Below are 24,438 nucleotides of genomic sequence, written 5' to 3'. Positions count from 1 at the left end.
GGCGCAGTCGCTCACACCTGTCATCTCAGCACTTTGGGAGGCGGAGGCGGGCGGATTGATTTGAGCCCAGGAGTTCAAGACCAGCCTGGGCAACATCACAAGACCCCGTCTCTACAAAAAATACAAAATCTAGCTGGGTGTGGTGACACATGCCTGTAGTCTCAGCTACTCGGGAGGCTGAGGTGGAAGAATAGCTTGAGCCCAGAAGATGGAGGTTGTAGTGAGCCAAGATTGTGCCACTGCACTCTAGGCTGGGTGACAGAGCCAGACACTGTTACCAAAAAAAAAAAAAAAAAAAAAAGTAGTCAACAGGACAATTAGCAGGAAAGGAAGCAAGAGGTGAATTGTCAGAAGGGGCCCTGATACAGCAGCGGAGTCAAATCCAATTCAGCAGCAACAGTAAACACACCAGGCTCTTTTTTAGACAAATCTTTCATAAAATGTGTCATACTCTTACATGGATTATTGTAACAGAAAAAGATTGTTTTAACTGGGCATGCCATTTAGGCAGGTTTTAGATGAAAAGTAAGACATTGTGGGCTGGGCTTGGTGGCTCACGCCTGCAATCCCAGCACTCTGGGAGACTGAGGCAGGTGGATCACTTGAGGTCAGGGGTTGAGACCAGCCTGGGCAACATAGTGAAATCTTGTGTCTACTAAAAACACAAAAATTAGCTGGGCGTTGTGGAGGGCACCTGTAATCCCAGCTACTAGGGAGGCTGAGGGAAGAGAATCACTTGAAACGGGAGGTGGAGGTTGTAGTGAGCCGAGATCATGCCACTGCCCTCCAGCCTGGGTGACAAGAGTGAGACTGTTTCAAAAAAAAAAAAAAAAAAAAAAGCATCATGGTTACATTTGGGCTCACTAGTTGTTTTTTTTTTTTTTTTTTGTGATGGAGTTTCACTCTTGTTGTCCAGGCTGGAGTGCAATGGCGCGATCTTGGCTCACCACAACCTCCACCTCCTGGGTTCAAGTGATTCTCCTGCCTCAGCCTCCCGTGTAGCTGGGATTACAGGCATGTGCCACCACGCCTGGCTAATTTTGTAAATTTAGACAGGGTTTCTCCATGTTGGTCAGGCTGTTCTTGAACTCCTGACCTCAGGTGATCCGCCCTCAGCCTCCCAAAGTGCTGGGATTACAGATGTGAGCCACCGCACCCGGCCAGGGCTCACTGTTAAGTTCCAGGCAGCACTCTCTGGCCTTCCGCTGCCTTCCCCAGATCAATATGAGCTCCTTGCTGCTTCTTTCCTTCCTTCTTTTTCCTTCCTTTCTTTCTAGGAATAGTGTTGAGTTCGTGGGCTTTGCTGACATATATTTCTAAGGGCAGGCGCTTCTTTAAGATAATCTGTTGGGAAAGCTGAGATGCTGGTGAGCCCACAGAAAGGAGCAAAAAGAGAGGCTGTTCCAGGCTCACAAATGATCACCTACAGCAGGGCTCAGCCAACATGCCTGGGGGCCAAATCCGGCCCAGCACTTGTTTTTGTCAAGTTTTACTGGAACACAGTCATGCCCATTTATTTATTGTTTATGGCTGCTTTCAAAGTACAAAGGCAGAGGTGAGCAGTTGAAACAAAGACTGTTTGGCTAGCAAAGCCTGAAATGCTTATTATCTGGCCCTTCAGTTGTAACTCCTCATCTACAAGAGCCCCCATCCATGGGGCATATGTGCCAAACCCCACGTTTCTTTCTTTCCTTTTCTTTTTTTTTTTTTTTTTTTTTTTTTTTGAGATGAAGTCTTGCCCTGTTGCCTAGGCTGGTGTTCAATAGCACAATCTTGGCTCACTGCAACCTCCACCTCCTGGATTCATGCGATTCTCCTGCCTCAGCCTCCTGAGTAGCTGGGATAACAGGAGTGCACCACCACACCCAGCTAATTTTTGTATTTTTAGTGGAGACGAGGTTTCGCCATATTGGCCATATTGGTCTCAAACTCCTGACCTCCAGGTAATCTGCCCGCCTCGGCCTCCCAAAGTACTGGGATTACAGGGATGAGCCACCACACCTGGCCCCGTTAATTGGAACATGTTTCTGTTCACGTCTTCCACCCACAAATCTAATGCCTTTTCCATCTTAGTTAAGCGCTTATGCACTGTGGCTGTAACTTTTGCGGCTTGAGGGGTGACGGCAAAACTAGCACAAAATTCTTTTTCCCTCTTCACAGTTTCAAGGATAGAAGATTCATTCTTACCATAGATCTTGCAACCTCAGCATATGACTTTTCCTTCCTTCCTCAAGAAACTTTCCACCAAAAGGAAGCCCCGTATGGCTTCTCTTTGGCATATCTGCATTGCCAGCATCATTGCTTGCACTACGGGGCAATCATGAAGCAGAATACAACTGCTTGATCACAAGAACCGTGATACCACAACAGTTGATCTGATCATGGAGCTGGCTACGTAGTGACTAACGGGCAGGTAGTGTAGATGGTGTAGATAAACTGGATGAAGGGGTGATTCACGTTCCAGGCGGGACAGAGCAGGACAGCATGAGATTTCACCACTCTCGTCAGAATGGCACACAATTTAAAACTTATGAATTGTTTGTTTCTGGAGTTATATTTTCTGATAGAGGTTTACTGTGGGTAAATGAAACTGCAGGAAGCAAAACTCTGGATAAGGGGGGCTACGGTCTAGGAATAGTTCATACTCTAGCCCTACCCATCTCCCCACTGCCATCTGTACCCAGAGTCATTATGAAGACTTGAGAATTTTCAGAAAATATGACTTAGTAAGTAGAAGGGAACGAAGTGACAGAGAGAGACATCTTAGGGAAGAAGCTAGCATGGTATTTCCTCTAAAAGCAACCTTGTCATCCAGGATTCTGTGTAATTTTATCTTAAATTTCATTTTTAAATGATACAGATAAGCTGTTTAAGAAGGATTTTCTGTTTAAAATGTACATACTTTGCTAAGTGTCCCAGAATCACTTGCCACTGTTTAAATAGGTTTTAAGTCAGATTGCTTTCCTAACAAACACACTGCTTGGAAAAATGGAAAAGGTTGGTTTGTTTTTTGGTCTTTTGGGTTGTTGGTGGTGGTGCAATGAAAGAACGTGGCTTGGAGAAGGAGGAAGAAGAGGCTGTCTGGGAGGGGAGACGGTGGGGACCTCAGCGGAGAGTTCAGACCAGGATGAAAGCTCTGGGCTCCGGGGCCTGTAAAGACAGCCGGCATCAAGTGAGCAGGAGGGGATGACACAAGGGTTCAAAGGCAAATAGAAACCCATTCAAAATATTGCATAGGGCCAGCCCTGCCTTCAGGAAAAAAGGGAAGGAAACTTTTCATCCTCTCCCTCCATGCCAAGGGGCCCTTGCTCCCAGAAGCCAGCACCCCGAATGGCAGGTGACCTCCCACTGCCTGTCACTCACACGGCTTTCCGCCTCTCCATCCTCATGACCATCACTCCTGCAGCACAGGCTCTGGTTACCTCTCAATGGGACTAGGTACAGCAAAGGCCTCCAAATCCATCTCTTCACCTCCATCCTGCCTTTCTTCAATCCCACTCCTCCTCTGCCCCGCTGCTTGAGTAATCTTAAAAACTCTGACCCTGTCACTCAACTGAAAAGCCATCAGTGAGTCACTTTCCTTGCAAAAGAAGTCAAAATTCCATAGTCTGAAACTAGAAGCATGGGCTGAACATTTTGCTCAATAGACTTTGTGGATCTCTGGACAAACTTCAAAATTTCCTATTTGAGGACCACTGTACATGTTATTTTTCTGTTCCAGAATGTCATCAGTTTCTGCAGGTGTTCCTGTGGAAGTCCTATGGAATAGTCAAATGCCCCCCATCCATTGAACCCCTGCTGATCCCTGGAAGGAATCAGACCTCTTCTCTAGGTCAGTATTGCACATGGCTCCTTGAGGATTCATTATGCTGAAAAGGGGAATATGAAAAGTACAGAAATGGCTGGGTGCGGGGGCTCATACCTATAATCCCAGCACTTTGGGAGGCCGAGGCAGGCAGATTGCCTGAGCTGAGGAGTTCGAGATCAGCCTGGGCAACATGGTGAAACCCCATCTCTACTAAAATAAAAAAAAAAAAAATTAGCTGGGAGTGGCGGTGTGCGCCTGTAGTCCCAGCTACTTGGGAGGCTGAGGCAGGAGAATTGCTTGAACCTGGGAGGTAGACGTTGCAGTGAGCAGAGATCATGCCACTGCACTCCAGCCTGGGCAACAGTGAGACTCCATCCCCCGACTCCAAAAAAAAAAAAAAAAAACGAAAAAAGAAAAAGTACAGAAAAAATCATAATTCATTATGGAATATAAAAAATGCCACAAGAGAAGAAACAAGACTGGGTCTGCCATCTCTGTATCCCCAAAGCACCCAGCACAGTGCTGAGTGTGGACGGAGATGTCAGGCTGGCCGTCATCCAGCATTGATTCGTACAATGCCTTGGTTGTGGGCACCTGCAGGGTCATGTTATGAACTACTGCGGTTGTATCTGGTATCAGCAGGAAGAGTGCTAGGAAGAATTCCAGATGTCTGCCCGAGGAGCTAAAGAGGAGGGGTAAGTGGGTGACACAAAGGCCACCTTTTTGCTACTCATAGCTTAAAAGATAATTCCACAGGTATTTACTAAGTAGATATATTTGTTTCAAGGGGAAATAAATTTGAATATCCAAACAAAAGCTTTACCAACAAATTTTGGAAAACACCTGCCCATTAACAAACTGGGAGCTGACGTTCTGATTTTAAGTGCTAAAATGTGAGAAACAGGTAAAACTGGCAATCAGAGAAAGGAGAGATGACTGAAGGCTTGGAGGAGTTAGAAAGTCTCTGTCAGGAGGCCAGATGCGGTGGCTCATGCCTATAATCCCAGCACTTTGGGGGGCTGAGGCAGGTGGATCACTTGAGGTCAGGAGTTCAAGACCGGCCTGGCCAACATGGTGAAACCCCATCTCTACTAAAAAATACAAAAATCACCCAGGCATGGTGGCAGGTGCCTGTAATCCCAGCTACTCGGGAGGCTGAGGCACGAGAATTGCTTGAAATCAGGAGGCTGAGACATGAGAATCGCTTAAACCCGGGAGGCAGAGGTTGCAGTGAGCCGAGATCATGCCACAGCACTCCAGCCTGGGTGACAGAGCGAGACTGTCTCAAAAACAACAACAATTAAAAAAAAAAAAAAATCAAGGCAAGCAAACAGTAACAGTAGGGGGTGGGGTGAGGAGTTTGTCCTAAATCGCTCCATTTCTTTGTGAAATTTCTGCCCTGGATTCCACAGGGGAACTTCTGACCTCTTGTATTTTGCTTTATTTCTCAGGCTGTGTGCTACCATGTTGCATAAGATGTGGCTAAAAAGAGGAAAATGTAAAAAAAAAAAAAAAAATCCAAATCTTCAATGCACATGAAGTCTTTATGTAAGGTGCGGGTTTTTTCCCCCCTGGCACCCAGTGCCCATTTATCTAACTCATCTATGCACCATCGAAGATCATTTGGTTGGCCAGGTGCAGTGGCTCACTCCTGTAATCCCAGCACTTTGGGAGGCTGAGGTGGGCAGATCACTTGAGGTTAGGAGTTCAAGACCAGCCTGGCCAACATGGTGAAACACTGTTTCTACTAAAAATACAAAAAATTAGCCGGGAATGGTGGTGTGCACCTATAGTCCCAGCTACTTGGGAGGCTGAGGCAGGAGAATCGCTTGAACCTGGGAGGCAGAGGTTGCAGTGAGCCGAGATCGCGCCACTGCACTCCAGCCTGGGTGACAGTGAGACTCTGTCTCAAAAAAAAAAAAAAAAAAAAAAAGATCATTTTGTCATTTGCCTATAATCCAGCACAATAACTGAAACTGAAACTAAGTGAGGATCTCCTGTTCCTCTTAAGAGTAAGATTCTGACAGTGCAGCAACATTATCTACATTACAGTCTCAGAAGACACATCTCAAGGATTTTTGTTACCTTAAAGGCTCAGCGAAGCTCATAAACAGAGTTATCCTGAGATACATGGTGCAAAAATGAGCCACGTTACCCTGTTCCCACTTCGTGTGGTTACTGCCATAATTTTGTCTATGGCAGAAGAAATTTTTATTTCAGTTTCATTTCTGAACAGCCATCTTCCTTTGAGTCTTAATATATTCTATTTTGGCTGGGCATGGTGGTGGCTCACGCCTGTAATCCCAGCACTTTGGGAGGTCAAGGCAGGTGGATCACAAGGTCAAGAGTTTGAGACCAGCTTGGTCAACATGGTGAAACCTTGTCTCCACTAAAAATACAAAAATTAGTTAGGCATGGAGGTGGAGGTTGCAGTGAGCTGAGATTGTGCCACTGTACTCCAGTCTGGGCAACAGAGGATGACTCTGTCTCAAAAAAAAAAATTAAATTAAAAAAATATATATATGTGTGTGTATGTGTGTGTGTGTGTGTATATATATATATATATATATTCTACTTTACATTTCAGCTTGTGGACCACAGACATAAACCCCTTAAGGACATATAAACTGAAATTAACCAAATAGGAGTGGTACAAATAAGAGGAAGATTTGGAACAGGGGTGAGAAGGCTTCTTGGAACACTAATGAAATGCGCAAAGACAGGAAGCAACTTACCTCCCGTGAGAAAGTCATTACATGATTTCTACATATTATGGTTCATAAAAGAAATTAACTTGAGGGCCAAGAAACTTTATTATATGCTGCAATGATTCATATTTTATTTTCATTGAAATCTGAAAGAATTTTTCAAATCCAAAGAACGATAATAAAGTTGATTGCATACTAAGGAAATTTTTTTAACTGTATTTCCTAATGCTCCATGCTATGATGTCAGTCTTTCTAGGCTGAGAAGCCATCAAGCACGCCTAACGTAGACATAAAACAAAACAATCTAAAACATGGTAAGACCTACATACATTCTACTATTTTCCTCCCACACCCCAAGGGATCATCTGGCTTCTCCTCTGGGTGTGCCTATTCTATTATGGAGACCACTGCTCTTTGAGGATCCACGTGAAATACAATATTTGCTTTTCTGGCTGGGAAACGTGGCTCACGCCTGCAATCCCAGTACTTTGGGAGGCTGAGACGGGAGGATTGCTTGAGCCCAGGAGTTTGAGACCAGCCTACAAAACATAGGGAGACCCCGTCTCTACAAAATATACAAAGAAATTAGCTGGGCATGGTGGCATGCAACTGTAATCCTAGCTACTCAGGAGGCTGAGGTGGGAGGATCTCTTGAGCCCAGGAAGTCAAGGCTGCAGTGAGCCATAATTGTGCCATTGCACTCCAGACTGGGCAACAGAGTCAGACCCTGTCTCAAAAAAAAAAAAAAAAAAAAAAAAAAAACGCTTTTCTATGCAAATGACATGAGCTGTTTACCTAGAGAACTGCAAACTCCTTAGATAAAAATGCAGCAAGGCCAGGTAGCCAGTTGGAACAGGCCCCTGAGAGTGTGCCACAGGATTCAAACTTCAGCAGTTTTCCAGGCAATTCATCTCGCCCAAGTAATTACTCTTATCTCCTTTCTTCCTCCACCCACTTAAAGAATCACTTCATCTTCTTAAATATAAAACCAAACCAAACAAAAACCACCCCCAAATGTAAATCTTATTTTCTCAGACCAGCAATCATTGCAGTCTTGTCTTTCCTATCTTGCTCTGGCAATCTGACATAAGGCATTGAGTTTCAAGCAACCTTTTATACGTCCTGTGCCAGCTGAAGTGTTGCTTAAGGAACGTCTACTAAGTGAACTGAGACCTACTTGGGAAGTCCCGGGCTGAGGTGGGGGAGAGAGAGAAGTTCAGTTTGGGGCAGTGGGGAGAAAATGCACAACTCAGGGAGCTGTGGATTGGCATGTGTGGCCGCCTGCTGCGGGTTGGTGCCGAGAATGAGGCAGTTTCTGCATCAGCAGCTCTGGTCTATATAACGGGAACTGGTGAAGGCAATGAGAACAATGATGTGCAAGCCAGTCTGTGCTCATGAGGATACGGAGCAGGTTGGGGGATCTGTGCTTCTAAGTTTCCCACGAGCACCACAAACACCTTGGCCTCACTCCCTCTGTCCCTGAACTGCAGAAAATAGGGAGACAGTTGGGGGCCTAAAACCTCCCCTTGTCTCAACGCCGTGCACACAGAGGTCCCTGGGCATCGCCCAGCCCCTAGCTGGGAGACTCTTAGAAGCCTTGCCACTTTCACTTTTTATAATCTCACTGAGCTTCAGAATCACCAGAAACACAGACTCCTGGGCCCTACTCCACTCAGACCTGCCAAGGAGGCCTCTCCAGAGCGCACATGAGCCGGATGCAGGAGTGTGGAAGCTCCCTGTGCCCATTCATGCTTTTGCATAAACAGTGATCCTTCTGCATTTCGGTACAGTCTGTGAACTCTTAGCACTGCATTCATCTCTTTGTCCTGGCTCTTTTTTTCCCCTCACAGCTGCCTTGAGCTATAATGTGACTTTTCCAGGGGAACAAGTTTGCTATCAGTGGAGCCCTGCGGTCTTCCCTCTCATTGTAGATCTCCAGCTTATAAAATGCGAGGTTGGGACCAGTTACTCCCCAAGGTTCCCTGCAGTTCTAACACTTTATGGTTGTTTACCACAACCCACATCTCTGACACTCACAGTTCTGGGCTCTTTGCCCTGGCGCCTTTTTGGTCTTTTCACTTATATCCCACTTATTTCTTCACCAACTCCCCCGGGATGTTTAATCCTTTGTTTTTGCTGCTGATTCATTAAAAAACCAAGTCCTAAATTCCCTCTAGCTGCTTGCAGGTTTCTAACCTTAACCAAACAAAAAGGAAGAAATCTACTTATCTGTTAATGAGATGCTACCACAAATATCCTATTTTAAGGGAAGGGACACTGTGTTCTCCCACTGTTACACTTCAAAAAATGATGTCTAAATCACTGATATTCTTATCCCAGAGAGAAATCCCCAGAAGGGCGTAGCAAAGAGACTTTCTCTCATTTGGGGACAGAAACAAATGTCCACTATGTGCCAAGGCCATTTTAAACTATTTTTTTCTTTTTTTTTTTTTTTTGAGACAGGGTCTGGCTCTGTCACTCAGGCTGGAGTGCAGTGGCACCCATCTCGGCTCACTGCCATGTCTGCCTCCGGGGTTCAAGCGATTCTTGTGCCTCAGTCTCCCTCGTAGATGGGATTACAGGCGTGAGCCACCATACCTGGCTAATTTTTTTGTATTTTTAGTAGAGATGGGGTTTTGCTGTATTGGCCAGGCTGATCTCAAACTCCTGACCTCAAGTGATCCGCCTGCCTAGGCCTTCCAAAGTGCTGGGGTTACAGGTGTGAGCCACTGTGCCCGGCCCAGGCCATTTTAAATTCATGGTATGCTGGGGAAGACAGTGGAAGGCAACCAAAGCTTATGACGAGAGGTATGCAGGGGGCATTGCGGGATGGTGAGAGGGTACACCAACCATCCCCCATCTGCACATCTGTCCAACCATCCATGTATCTCCATACACACACAGTGACAGTGAGGACCTGGGAGACGCAAGTGAGCAAACCTGACAGGGGCCCTGCCCCTGTGGAGCCTCCAACTCATGGAGGATGCCATTAAATGAGCTGTCACTTGAATAACAATGTCACTACGATCTGAGTTAAGGGCCAGGGAAGACAACATAGGGCACACTGCATGCTGGAGGCCCAGGCAGGTAGGATGTATGGCTCTGGGAAGACTTCCTGGAAGAGGTGAATCCTGAAGTTACATAAATAGCAAGTGGAAGTCCAAAGAGAAGGGCAGACTGTTCTTGACCCAGGGGCAGAGTGGGGAATCCATAAGCAGAGGCTGCTGTGATTGCCCTGGGCTCAGAGAGACCGTGAGCTCAGCCCACACTGCCCATAGAAGCAGCCTAAGTGGTAACCCTCTATCCTCAAGGCCTCAGGGGAAGAACATGCGCTCCCCATAGATGCAGAGCTCCATGCTGGTGTCTTTCAGGATTAACAGTACTACTCTGAAGATCTGCCTTCCAGTCAGACTCTGTGTCTTTCTGTTTTAATGCTAATCACAGGTTTACACCCTTGGTATTCACTGTTCTCTGTATTAGACTCTTTAAGTTCAATTTGCCAGAAAAAACCAGGTTAACCCGGAAACGAGAGAGTTTCCCATCTAGGACACCATGAATCAACCAAAAATGATACATTCAGGTGCTGTAACAGAAGTCCTTACTGCCCGGACACATTTGGAAACATTTAGAGCGGACATTTGATCAATTATTCAGTCCAAATAAAACACAAGAGGTCCTCTCCTTTCTTTCCACAGGCCTCATGTCTACACTCGAGGGTACTGGCTTTCAGGCTCCCATATACCCCTGGCAGTTCCACCAACGAAGAATCAAACACCCATATCAGACTCACAGAATTGGAAGGACCTGCTTTGCTCTTCTTTCCTTGTAAGAAACAGGTCCCTTATTCCTTCTAAAACCTGAATCGCCCAAAAGTTCTCCAAGATTTTTCCAAACTTGTGATTCCAAAAATGTTAGAACTGATTCGCTTGATGGCAAAGGAAGCCGGATACGGGTCTCCTGATTGATGTGCTAAACAAACTCTTCCGAGCTGAGCTTTACAATTGCAGATTTGGCAAAGACAACCATTACTTCCATTTTTTTTTTCTTTGTTAAAAATATAAAAAGGGAGACAGGCTCCAATCACTTAATAAGTATCACCCATTTCACACCCTATTATACTGAAACTCTTCCTCTTCTCTTCATTTTAAAGTTTCTCTCTCAGAAGGCTAGAAAATAGATTTTTCTCATGAAAAATCTCTTTCTTTTTCAAAGAAATTATTTACACTTGAGAAAGGACACATACCTTTTTTGAATAGCCAATAATCACAGTGCATGTGCCACTCATTTTATTGGAGATCGTAAACATTTAAGCGACATGCCAGATTCTCATGTAAAATATTGTCACTGCATGGCCAGGCGAGGTGGCTCACTTCTGTAATCCCAGCTATCTGGGAGGCCGAGGTGGGAGGATCGCTTGAGGCCAGGAGTTTGAAACTAGGCTGGGCAACATAGCGACGCCCCATCCCTACAAAAAAAGTACTTAAAAAATTAGCAGGATGTGGTGGCGTGCACCTGTACTCCCAGCTACTCAGGAGGCTAAGGTGGGAGGATTGCTTGAGCCCAGGAGTTTGAGGTTACAGTGAGCTATGATCACACCACTGCACTTCAGCCTGGGTACCACCAGAGCAAGACCCTGTCTCTAGAAAAGAAGAAATTGTCGGGCTAGGTGCGGTGGCTACCGACTGTAATCCCAGCACTTTGAGAGGCTGAGGCGGGCAGATCACCTGAGGTCAGGAGTTCAAGACCAGCGTGGCCAACATGGTGAAACCCTATCTCTACTAAAAATACAAAAATCAGCTGGGTGTGGCGGCGGGTGCCTGTAGTGCCAGCAACTCAGGAGGCTGAGGCAGGAGAATTGCTTGAACCCAGGAGGCGGAGGTTGCAGTGAACCGAGATTGCGCTACTACACTCCAGCCTAGGCGACAGAGTGAGACTCCGTCTCAAAAAAAAAAAAAAAGAGAGAGATTGAGACTATCCTGGCCAACATGGTGGAACCCCGTTCTCTACTAAAAATACAAAAATTAGGTGGGCATGGTGGCACATGCCTATAGTCCCCAGGAGACTGAGGCGGAAGAATCGCTTAAACCCTGGAGGTGGAGGTTGCAGTGAGCAGAGATTGCGCCACTGCACTCCAGCCTGGTGACAGAGTGAGACTCCATCTCAAAAAAAAAAAAAAGAAAGAAAAAGAAAGAGAAAAAAAGAAATTGTCATTGCAGAGCAGAAAATGAAGAGAGATTCGGAGAAGAACGGCCAATCAGGTAGAACAGGGCCATGGGTGGTATGTGGGAAGGGCTAGACTTTGATATTTCTGAGACCAAATTGGCAGTCTTTAATCTTGTGGTGGTGGTGACAGTGGGGGTGAGTCGTGGCAGACGGCGAGCCCTGTCACTGAAGCCAGACCCCACTGAGATGACTGACAATTATGCAAATGATTGTGGGGTTTCACCATCCTGTTCCCATTCTCTTTTTCACTGGCTTCTACTCCTTAAACTTGATATTCACCATATGGTTTTATTCTAAGCATGGATGGAGCTTTCTGAGAGGAAAATCTCATTGCTCTTTATTGTAGCCATTAAAAATAAATCATAAGGGGACGCATGGCAGATCCTCAGCATTTGTATTGCATTTGCTCAGCTTAAGTGCTCGGAGCACACCACGACATACAGGTGCAAAAATAGTCCATGTCTGGCTAGAATTTGGCGGCAGGTTTCATCATCATCTGTGAACTAAAAGGCTTTTTGTAACTCAGGTGATTAAAACAGTACCACATTTCTTTAAGTGGTCCTTTCATTTTTAAAAACGCTGAAACAAAGAATCATGGATTGTGAACATATAACTAAAAAAGAAAGAACATTTTTTCAGTAGTTCAGCACCTTTATAAGGCACAGCAGGGCCAACCCTGGTAGACTGTGAAGCCTGGAAAATGTCCTCTCCCGGCTGCCCACACTTCCTGCCCCCTGCAGGGCTCTGTCTCAGGCCTGGTTCCCCTGGGCTGCAACGAGAGCTCAAGAGAGGGCTGAGAAATGATGGGTGTTGAGGCTTTGGTGATGGCCAGGCATGAAGCCCCGTTCCACCTCCTCCGTGAGTGCCTTGTGATGGGGGTGGAGCAGAAGGGGAGGGAGGTGGAGGTGGTGTCCCGTCTGGCGCACAAGGGAAGGAGAATTGTCAAAGTAGGATCAGTGCTGGTTTCTCCACTGAAGATAATGGGCTTAGGATCAGTGTATTAAGAGCTTCTGGTGGCATGACAGAGAAACCCAGAAATAGAGCCAGGACAACAGGTACAACGGTGGCGAAATACTGCCGAGAGGCTTAGCTTCCCCTTAAAGGCAACACAAAGCTTCCCAAATCTAGTGTGTTATGACAAAATGCATTGAAATTCCCTTGAAAAAACTACAGTAATAAACTCATAAAACAATGTGTGATTAATTGGTAAACTTTTCTAAAGATAATGTTTTTGGTGATGGTGGGAACTGGCCTATCCTACAAGTGTAAATTACTATAATCTCCCCAGAAAAAAACCTTTGACTAAGCAATTTTACTGCTATAAGCCATGTAAGGAAATGTCAAAAAAAAAAAAAAAAAGATAACACAGAGAGATATAGGAGCAAAGATTTTCTATACGAAATTACATTAAAAAAATTTGAATACAAAATGTGAAGTACATTTGTGAAACAAATTATGGCACTTTCATGTTAAGGAATATTAGCCATTATAAATCATGTTTCAGAAGACCCTTTAATGACATAGGGATACATTCATGATTATGTCATTAAGACCATAGCGTTTCATAAGCATGTTAATTAAGGTCAATTAAAAATACAAGTATGCTTAAAGAAAAAAATTAGAAAGCCACAGCAAAATGTTATAGATGGCTATCTTTGAATATAGAATTGTTGGTGATTTATCCTGTCTTTAGGATTTTTTTGGTCAAAAACATTTACATAGTAAAACATTACTTTTATACTCGGAAAAACTCATATGAATTACGCATAATTTAAATTATATGTAGTCATTAGAATTATAATAAATTTATTTAAATTGTAAGTTTAAATAATAACAAGTAAAAATACATTATATAACATGTAATATATTTAATATATGTGATAGGTTATTTATTAGAGCTTCATATACTAGTATTTAGTATACGAAGTTCGAATTAAATAATTCCTTGCAGTTTTTTTGCAAGAGAGTATGACTGAAGAAATTTTTTTGGGCCAGGTGCGGTGGCTCACGCTTGTAATCCTAGCACTTTGGGAGGCTGAGGCAGGTGGATTGCCTGAGCTCAGGAGTTCGAGACCAGCCTGGGCAACACAGTGAAACCTCATCTCTACTAATGAAAATACAAAAAATTAGCCAAGCGCAGTGGCGTGCGTCTGTAGTCCCAGCTACTCAGGAGGCTGAGGCAGGAGAATTGCTAGAACCCGGGAGACAGAGGTTGCAGCAAGCCAAGATCACGCCACTGCACTACAGTCTGGGCGACAGAGCAAGGCTCCGTCTCTAAAAAACAACAAAAATAATTTTTTAAAAAATATGTGTGCTTGTAAGCTCTCTACAAAGAGCTGTTATGCTCCGTCAATGGCTTGGAGGCTCAGCAGAGGGGGTGCAGACGTGCTGCAGGGCTGTCCTCACCGCAGACCCAGGGCTTACTTAGCTTTCCACTGAAAGCTGGCTGAGATGTCTCCGGGCACAACTGCTGAGCAATGAGATCCTGCTCAGCAGGGATGAGCCCTCTAGACTGTGGGAACAGGAGGGGACGAGAGCAATGAGGAACCCCCTGGGCTGGAGAGTTGCTAGTGAAGGATATACAGTAAGGAAAGGTCAGAATGCTGGAGCTGTGCTGGAGCTGAAGTCTGCTGTTCTACCGCCACATCATTTCCCTTCTTGTAACCATGGAAAACAAGGAGCAGAGGGTAACTGCCGTGCCAGCACAGAGCACAGGGAGCCCCTATACTGCCATCCTTCAGAAAACGGTTATAATAAATCTAAAAGCTTATGATGTTTATGATGTGAATGGTACACCCTTACAAGTGACATCTTTGTGCAGTCCACAACCTGCACAACCATGCTTGGTAGCCCTAGGCTTCCAGGCACAAAAACGAAGACGAAAAGCAACTTTTCCCCCTTTAAATATAGCTTACTGTGGTAAATGAGATGCATCTTTCATCTTCTAAGGCCTTATTGTAAGCAAAGCTGATTTTCCAGTGCTTACCTATGCTGCCTAGGTTCAGGAGAGTGGGAAGGAGGAAGGGGCTCCAAGGGGCAGAGAGAGGGCGCCCACCCACCCCACAGCTGTTTAGATGGGGAACAAGGGCTAATAAGAGTTCACACTAAAAATGACACATCTTTCAGATTTGGGACGCAAAGAAGAGACCACAGAGCCTTATATTATTACTATTTTTTGAGACAGGGTCTTGCTCTGTAGCCCAGGTTGGAGAGCAGTGGCATGATCACAGCTCACTGCAGGCCTGACCTCTCAGGCTCAAGTGATCCTTCTGCCTCAGCCTCCTGAGTAGCTGGGACTACAGGCATGCCCCACCACACCTGGCTAATTTTTTTTTTTTTTTTTGTATTTTTTGTAAAGATGGGGTTTCGTCCTGTTGGCCAGGCTGGTCTCCGACTCCTGAGCTCAAGCAATCCACCCACCTTGGCCTCCCAAGGTGCTGGGATTACAGGCGTGAGCCACAGCACCTAGCCTTTTCGTGTTATTTTAACATTCCACTTTGAACCAGAAATCTCTCCGTCCAAGTTTAAATTCACTAATAGTAGTTGTCAAACACACTAGCAAGGCATAGCAGCAAAATCCTTGTATACATTATAAAGCATTCTAGAAATTAATATATGCACTGAACTCAATATCCAGTTGATTTTTTTTTTTTTTTTTTTTTTTTGAGAGGTTTTTGGAGAGGGAGTCTCGCTCTGTAGCCAAGGCTTGAGTGCAGTGGCGAGATCTCGGCTCACTGCAACCTCTGCCTCCTGGGCTCAAGACGATTCTCTTGCCTCAGCCTCCTGAGTAGCTGGAATTATAGGCATGCACCACCATGCCTGGCTAATTTTTGTATTTTTAGTAGAGACTAAGTTTCATCATGTTGGCCAGGCTGGTCTTGAACTCCTGACCTCAGGTGATCCACCTGCCTCAGCCTCCAAAAGTGCTGGCATTACAGGTGTAAGCCACTGTGCCCAGCCCCCTGGGTTGCTTATCTTGTTTACCATTTCATTTTTTTCCTTAAAGGAAAAATATCACCCTCACAGATTTTTCTCAGAGATTCCGAGAAAAACATAGAAAGAATGCACTGGTGTCTTTTCCCATCATGGTCTCTATCATACTATCTCAAGCATTTATCCCCTAATCCTGGCGCCCAGGACTTCAGAAAAAAGTAATTCCAACAGAAAGCCAGGAGCACAGAGCCACTTACTGCTCTCTGGACAGAAGAGCTGGTTCCTTCGTCCTCTTCCCCGTCTGCCTCCTGGTCTTCGTTATCAGTCCAGGAGGACACATCTTCTACCGAGCTGGTCAGATCTGGCAAGCTCTTAGATGTTAACCTGAGGAGGTCCTCTGCAGAGTTTTCCTATGGGGACACAATTAAAGGCCCATCCATGAATTACTCCCCAGAACCAAGCAGTTCTTGAAGGCAACCTGGCACAGTCAAGCTACATGCTCCCAAACGAAAGACTACATGGAGTAAATGTTCTGTGTCTGCAAGGTTACCTCAAAGGCCAGGGGTGTGGACCCAATTTAAACCCAAACCCATTTTTTCCCCACAGAGAATGTATGATTCTTAGCTGTTTCTTTTTTTTCTTGAGACAGTCTTGCTCTGTTGCCCAGGCTGGAGTGCAGTGGCGTGATCTCGGCTCATTGCAACCTCCGCCTCCCGGGTTCAAGTGATTCTCCTGCATCAGCCTCCCAAGTAGCTGGGAATACAGGCATGAGCCACCACACCTGGCATTGTATTTTTAATAGAGATGGGGTTTCACCGTGTTGGTCAGGCTGGTCTCGAACTGCTGACCTCAAGTGATCTACCTGCCTCAGCCTCCCAAAGTGCTGGGATTACAGGCATGAGCCACCACACCCGGCCTTTAGCTCAGTGTTTCTATGGGCAATCCAAGCTCTCTAAATTTAAGATCCCTTTATAAAACAATCATTTTTTTTTTAATAGACAAGGTCTCATTCTGTCACCCAGGCTGAGTGCAGTGGTGCAATCATAGCTCACTGCAACCTCAAACCTCTGGGCTCAAGTGGTCCTCCTGCCTCAGCCTCATGAGTAGCTGGAAGTACAGGGCATGCACCACCATGCCTGGCTAATTAAAATTTTTTATTTTGTAGACACAAGGTCTCACTATGTTGCCCAGGCTGGTTTCAAACTCTTGGGCTCAAGCCATTCTCCTGCCGTGGCTTCCCAAAGTGCTGGGATTACAGGAGTGAGTCACCACACCTGGCCCAAGATCCTCTGCTGGCCTCCCCTGGACTGCCTTCAGGATGCTGTCTAAAGAGGTCAGCATCTTTTTTTTATTGATTTTTAAATTTTAATTTTTATTTTTTTGAGACAGAGTCTCGCTCTGTTGCCCAGGCTGGAGTGCAGTGGCACAATCTCAGCTCACCACAACCTCTACCTCCCCAGTTCAAGTGATTCTCCCACCTCAACTCCCAAGTAGCTGAGACTACAGGCACACGCCACCATGCCTGGCTAATTTTTGTATTTTCAGTAGAGACGGGGTTTTCACTATGTTGGCCAGGCTGGTCTCGAACTCCTGACCTCGTGATCTGCCTGCCTTGGCCTCCCAAACTGCTGAGATTACAGGCATGAGCCACCGAGCCCGGCTAGATCAGCATCTTTTAGAGCTGCTTCTGCCCCACTCTCCAAACTCATCCCCCTCCTCCAGTCTCCCCACCAACCCACTCTGATGCCATACTGCCTTCCAAACCCTTTGGACTCTTCCTTGCCCACTGCCTTTTCCGCCATCAGCTCCCTCTGCTGGGACCACCCTTCCTTTCACGACTGAGGCCCACGCGGGCAAGGCTTAAACACCTCTCCTTCCGAAAGCCCACCTGGGTCATCTCAGGAGCCACTCCATTTGCCTCTCCTTTCTTCTCCAAAGTCTTTGACTACTGCTTTCATCCCCTTGCAGTATGTCTACTTGTATATCTCCCCTGCGTGTCTGAGAATTGCTCCCACCTAACACCATTTCCATTCACTGCTGTGTCCCCAGGCCTAGCCCAGAGCTCACATATCCATGATCTCCTCCTTCCTGCTCCTGTGCTCATTTCCCCACCATATGCTCATTAGAAAGAGATTCAACTGGCTGGGCGCAGTGGCTCATGCCTGTAATCCTAGCACTTGGGAGGCCCAGGCGGGTGGATCACCTGAGGTCAGGAGTTCAAGACAAGCCTGGCCAACATGGTGAAACCCCATCCGTCTCTACTAAAAATACAAAAATTAGCCAGGTGTGGTGGGCGGGCAACTGTAATCCCAGCTACTTGGGGGACTGAGGCACAAGAATCCCTTGAACCCGGAAGGCGGAGGTTGCAGTGAACTGAGACTGTAGCCTGGGCAACAACAGCGAAACTCCATCCAAAAAAAAGAAAAAAAAAAAAAGAAACAAAAGAGATTAGATTGTTGAATCAAAATGTCAGATAAGGTCTTTTTCAATGAAGGCAGTCCTTGAACAACTTTTAAAGGTCAACAAAAATACATGGAATAAGACTCCATTTATTTATTTATTTATTTATTTATTTATTTATTATTATTTTATAGAGATGGGGTCTTGCTATGTTGTTGTTATTATTATTATTATTTTATAGAGATAGGGTCTCGCTATGTTGACCAGGCTGGACTTGAACTCCTGGCCTCAAGTGGTCCTCCCATCTCAGCCTCCCGAAGTGTTGGGATTACAGGCATGAGGGACCGCGCCCGGCCCAGACTCCATTTGGATAAGATTCTGAAGGGGCATCGCCAACACACAGCCCTTTGATCTTATGTACAGGTAAGGCTAGAGTAGGCTGTGAGACGCAGGTGAGATTATGAAGGCCTTGCTGCAAATGCGGACCACACAGGAGCCAGAGCCCTCCGGGGAAATGCCGCAGCACATGAGGGCCAGAGGCCAGGGAGGGGGGGCTGGGGCTCTAGAGTGAATCCATGGCTCTAGAAAGAGAGCAAGAAGAGCTACCTGTTCTCTCAGTCCTTTGCGTTGGCCATTTCCACAAGGAAGGAAACACACAGAACGTCTTAATCATATTTAATCGCATTGCGTGAGGGTTAACAGAAAAGAGGACCAAAAAATAAATGAATGAAACCCATCTTAAACAATGGATGTTACTAAATATTAGCAAGCTGGCATCTAGCGACAGTGATGTTTGTTACTAGTTTCACGTTGGTTCCACCTTCAAAGTACCTGAAGATAATTTGGATCAGTAATTGTGAATACTATATTGTTAGGCCTTATCTAAGGGAAGGGAAAAAAAAAAGTGAGTTCAGTCCTCTTCTGTGATGTCAATTCTACTTCTGCTAGATTAACCGAAAAGAGTTGTTTTTTTTTTTTTTTTTTAAATCCCAACTGTGAAGTAAAGACATAGCAGATACAGGATAGACTACTCTGCGACCATTAAAAATGGTGCTGGGGCTGGGTGTGGTGGCTCATACCCGTAATCCCAGCACTTTGGGAGGCTGTGGCGGGTGGATCAGTTGAGGCCAAGAGGTTAAGACCAGCATGGCAGGCCGGGCGCGGTGGCTCAAGCCTGTAATCCCAGCACTTTGGGAGGCCAAAGCGGGCGGATCACGAGGTCAGGAGATCGAGACCATCCTAGCTAACACAGTGAAACCCCGTCTCTACTAAAAAATACACAAAAAATAGCCAGGCGTGGTGGCGGCCGCCTGTAGTCCCTGCTACTCGGGAGGCTGAGGCAGGAGAACGGCGTGAACCCGGGAGGCGGAGCTTGTAGTGAGCTGAGATGGCACCACTGCACTCCGGCCTGGGAGACAGAGCGAGACTCCGTCTCAAAAAAAAAAAAAAAAAAAAAAGACAAGCATGGCTAACATAGTGAAATCCCGTCTCTACTAAAAATATAAACATTAGCCAGACGCGGTGGCACGTGCCTATGGTCCCAGCTACTCAGGAGGCTGAGGCAGAAGAATAGCTTGAACCTAGGAGGCGGAGGTCGCAGTGAGCCAAGATTGTACCACCGCACTCCAGTCTGGGTGACAGAGCGAGACTCTGTCTCAGGAAAAAAAAAAAAAAAAAAAAGGTGTTGAGCCTGGCAGTGGTTCATGCCTGTAACCCCAGTACCTTGGGAGGCCTAGGTAGGCAGATCGCTTGAGGGCAGGAGTTTGAGGCCAGCCTGAGCAACACAGAGAGAGATTGCCTCTACAAAAAATTGTTTAAATCTGTCTCAAACAAACGAACAGTAGCCATGTATGGTGGCACGTGTCTGTAGTCCCAGTTACTTGGGATGCTAAGATGGGAAGATCACTTGAGCCTCAGGGTTTCAGGCTGCAGAGAGCTATATGATTACACCACTCAATTCTAGCCTGCGCAAAAATGCAAGTCCCTGTCTCAAAAAAAAAAAAATTGTACTTCCTAACATGGAAAGATTCTTACAGTATGCTACTCAGTGAAAAAGCAGGTTAAAGTAATGTGTAATAACTATATTAATAACGTATGTAATAATAAGCTAAAGGTAATAAACTGTGATAACCATAAGGCAAACATTTATCCAGTTGTTGCTATAATCAGCTACACTGCTCAGGGCCCTTGATATCTTTTTTTTTTTTTTTTGAAGTGGAGTCTCACTCTGTCACCCAGGCTGGAGTGCAGTGGCGCGATCTCAGCTCACTGCAACCTCTGCCTCCTGGGTTCAAGCGATTCTCCTGCCTCAGCCTCCCTAGTAGCTGGGATTACAGGTGCACGCCACCATGCCTGGCTAATTTTTGTGTTTTTAGTAGAGACAGGGTTTCACCATGTTGGGCAGGCTGGTCTCGAATCCTGACCTCAAGTGATCCGCCCACCTTGGCCTCCCAAATTGCTGGGATTACAGGTGTGAGCCACTGCACCTGCCCCCTTGATATCTCATTTAATTCTCCTAACATCATCCTCATGAGGTAGTTACTGATTCTCACTGTACAGGGAAGAAAACAGAGAATTAGGAGAGGTAACAACTTGGCCAGGACATGCAGCTTTTAAAGGGCTGTGCTCGATTTAAGTCCAGGTGGGACTGCCTCCAGGGTATATATGCCGTTTCCTTGTATTTGACTCCATTTTACAGAAAACATGTATGTACATGTTGCACACACATACAGATGTTCCCAGCTGGAAGGACACTCCAGTTAATGGATAGTAAGTACTATTGGTGGTATTATGAGAATTTCATCATCTTCTTCTTCTCTGTATTTTTTTGGGGTTATCTACATTTGATACAATACATATATATTACTTGTTAATAAAAACCAAGAGTGAAAAAAGCAAAAAAGCGAGCAAGAGATCTGTACTGATATATGTTGCTTCCAGGAATATCAAAACTAACTTGTATATTCTGAGTTTATTCATTCAATAAAAACTTCCTAAGCTCCTACTATAAGCAAACAATTTATTTGTGTGGAAACATAAGGCATCCTCTCCACAAGAAAGTAACTGCTGTATTTCCAAAACAATGCCTTAAAGTTTTGCAACAAGGTGACTATTATCCATAAGAACAATAGTTTACATTTTTGTTCCTCTTTATATTCAGCAAGTCAAAAGCTCTCCCCTCCCTCTTCAAGTGTGAAGACAGCAACGAAGCTTGTGGATTACTTGCTCTTGTTGGATAAAGAAGAGAAACATGTCAAGAGGCACATGAAGGCTGCTATCTTTTTTCTCCTATGTGGATGAGGACCGTGGATGGTGTAGATGAAGTTTAGGAGCAGCAGGCAGCTGCTGTAGCAGTTTAGTGCCTAATTGTAAAATGGAGTGTATTGGAAGAAGAGAAAGGCCTCACTCTTCTGAGGCCTGGGTCAGCTTTAGCACTTCAGCTCAGTACAGATGCCCAAGGGCCAGTGGATTGAGAACTTGGATGGACACCCATCCTTTGGTTCTGGAATGCTACTCAGCCCCATGAGGACCCAAGCAAGCGTCCCTAAAAGTCAAAGCCTCTAGCAGGAACACATTATCTTTTTCTAATACCATTGGCTCTAGTGTTCTTTATATTTTATTTGCATAAAGGCAGCTTGGTGCACGAGAAGCAGCTTGAACTCTGAAGTCTGGTGGACTCAGGCTAAAACCTGATTCTGGTTTCTACTGCTGTGTGACCTCAGGGCAAGTTAATTAACCACTGGGATTTGTTTGTTTTTGTTTTTTGAGACAGGGTCTTGCTCTGTCACCCAGGCTGGAGTGTAGTGGCATGGCCACGGCTCACTGCAGGCTTGACCTGCTAAACCCAAGCAATCTTCTTGCTTCAGCCTCCCAAGTAGCACGGATTACAGGTGTGTGCTACCATGCATGGCTAATTTTTTGTTTTTTATTTTTGTAGAGAAGAGGTCTCACTATTTTGCCCAGGGTGGTTTTGAACTCCTAGACTCAAGCAATCCTCCTCCTTAGCCTCCCAAATTGCTGGGATTACAGGCATGAGCCATCATGCCCAGTCCAGCCACTTGGAACTTAATACCATTCACTGAATAAAAAGAACTAAAAGCACCTGGCACCCTGTGGGCACCTGGTACATGCAGCGTGCTTTCTTCCTTTAAGTCGGTGTGTCTCACAGGGAGCAGGCATCATCGAGGAACCAGTTTTCCAAGTTTTCAAAGCCCCTTCATTATTTGCTTTACCCATAAGTGGCCCCCCACCTTTTTTTTTTTTAATCTTATGTTTTGTGTTTCTGGATAATGGCTTGACAAAGAAAAGCCATCCCCTTCCCCATTTTCCAAACTAGCAGGAGAGGCTGGATGCAGTGGCTCATGCCTGCAATTCCAGCACTTTGGGAGGCCAAGGTGGGTGGATCACCTGAGGTCAGGAGTTTCAGACCAGCCTGGCCAACATGGCGAAACCCCGTCTCTACTAAAAGTACAAAAATTAGCCAGACGTGGTGGTGGGCACCTGTAATCCCAGCTACTTGGGAGGCTGAGGCAGGAGAATCGCTTGAACTCGGGACGCAGAGGTTGCAGTAAGCCAGGATCACATCATTGCACTCCAGCCTGGGTGACAGGAGTGAGACTCCGTCTCAAAAAACAAAAACAAAACAAAACCAAAAACAAAAAAACTAACAAGAGAAGGAAGTCAGCACAAGAAATGCAGGTTTAGCAGTACATGGTAGAATGCTCGTGCAGAAACCCATGTTCTTCAGCACACGATTTTGAGGAGGTGGGCTGTGCAAATGAAACACGCGTTCTCTGCAGACACATGCCTCTGTGTGTGTGTGTGCATGTGTGTGTGTGTGTGTATATGTGTGGTGTTTATGATGTGGTGTGTGTGTAGTGAGGTGTGTGGGGGGTGTGTGTGTGTTGGGGGGAGTATGTGGGGGGAGTGTGTAGGGGGTGTGTGTGGGTGTGTGTGTGGAGGAGTGTGTGTATGGCATGTGTGGGTGTGTGTATGGTGTGGGTGTGTGTATGGTGTGGTGTGTGGTGGGTGTGTGTGTGGTGGGGGGTGTGTGTGGGGTGTGTGTGGTGTGGTGTTTGGTGTGGTGTGTGTGGTGTGTGTGGGGCATGTGTGTGGCGTGTGGTGTGTGTGGGGTGTGTGTGTGAGGTATATGTTGGTGTGTGGGTGTGTGATATATGTGTGTGTGGGTGTGTGATATATGTGTGTGTGGTGTGTGTAGTGTGTGGTGTGGTGTGTGGTATGTGGTGTGTGTGTGTTGGTGGTGTGTGGTGTGTGTGTCACGTGTGTGTGGCGTGTGGGGTGTGTGTGTGGAGTGTATGTTGGTGTGTGATGTGTGTGGTGTGTGTAGTGTGTGTGTGGTATGCGTGTGGTATGTGGTGTGTGTGTGTTGGTGTGTGTGGTGTGTGTGGCGTGTGGGGTGTGTGTGGGGTGTGTGTGTGGAGTGTATGTTGGTGTGTGGGTGTGTGATGTGTGTGTGTTGGTGTGTGTGGTGTGTGTGTGGTATGTGGTGTATGTAGTGTGTGTTGGTGTGTGTGGTGTGTGTGGTGTGTAGTGTGTTGTGTGTGGTATGTGGGGTGTGTGTGGTGTGTGTGTGTTGGGGTGTGTGTGGTGTGTGTTGGTGTGTGTGGTTGTGTGTTGGTGTGTGTTGGGGTGTGTGTGCTGTGTGGTGTGTAGTGTGTGTGGTGGGGGTGTGTGGGGTGTGTGTGTTGGTGTGTGTGGTGTGTAGTGTGTGGTGTGTGTGTATGTTGGTGTGTGGGGTGTGTGTGTTGGTGGTGTGTGGGGTGTGTGTGGTGTGTGTGGGGTATGTGGGGTGTGTGTTGGTGGTGTGTGTGGTGTGTAGTGTGTGTGTAGTGTGTGTGTGGTGTGTGTGTTGGTGTGTGGGGTGTGTGTTGGTGTGTGTGTGGTGTGTGTGTGTGGTGTGTGTGTGTGGTATGTGGGGTGTGTGTGTGTTGGTGGTGTGTGTGGTGTGTGTTGGTGTGTGTGTGTGGTATGTGTGCGGTGTGTGTGTGTGTGTGTGTATAAGACCCAAAGATGCTTTCAGGCTCCCACTTCATCTGGCAAAATAATGAACTAGTTTCTCCTTCTCCTGCAGCATTTCCCTCCTGGTGGAATTCACCAGCTGACAGAGAGAATCCTGGGGTTTGTTCTGCCGCCCCATTTCCAGCGAGGGGCTACAGACAGCCCACAGGCAGACGCTCTGGGTGAAGACATGCAGGGAGCGCGATGGACTTAAGAGACACCCCAAGGTGTCCCTTGGTACCTCTGGAAGAGGAGGAAAGGACCTATGAATGGACAGTGGTCTCAACGCCTACCTCCAGGGACTCAGACGCCCCCTCTTCCTGCCAAGTCTTCACCAGAACTCTGTAG

The 24,438-nt window shown here is 46.1% G+C and overlaps 1 protein-coding gene across 6 annotated transcripts in view; it reads right to left on the bottom strand.

The window, feature by feature from the left end:
- The window catches only part of PDZD2 (PDZ domain containing 2), a 472,513-nt gene that overhangs the window by 83,941 nt on the left and 364,134 nt on the right, over window positions 1-24,438 (bottom strand). For all 6 annotated transcript variants that reach the window (XM_019013353.4, XM_055367600.2, XM_055367601.2 and 3 more), the window contains one exon: window positions 15,930-16,082. In XM_019013353.4, coding sequence (XP_018868898.4) covers window positions 15,930-16,082 — 153 coding nt within the window. The remainder of the gene's footprint in view (window positions 1-15,929; window positions 16,083-24,438) is intronic.

The sequence above is a fragment of the Gorilla gorilla genome, chromosome 19, assembly GCF_029281585.2.
Source record: "Gorilla gorilla gorilla isolate KB3781 chromosome 19, NHGRI_mGorGor1-v2.1_pri, whole genome shotgun sequence".
In the NCBI taxonomy this organism is placed as follows: Eukaryota; Metazoa; Chordata; class Mammalia; order Primates; family Hominidae; genus Gorilla; species Gorilla gorilla.
Note: the sequence above shows the minus strand (reverse complement) of the source record. Positions and strands in the feature narration are given on the sequence as shown.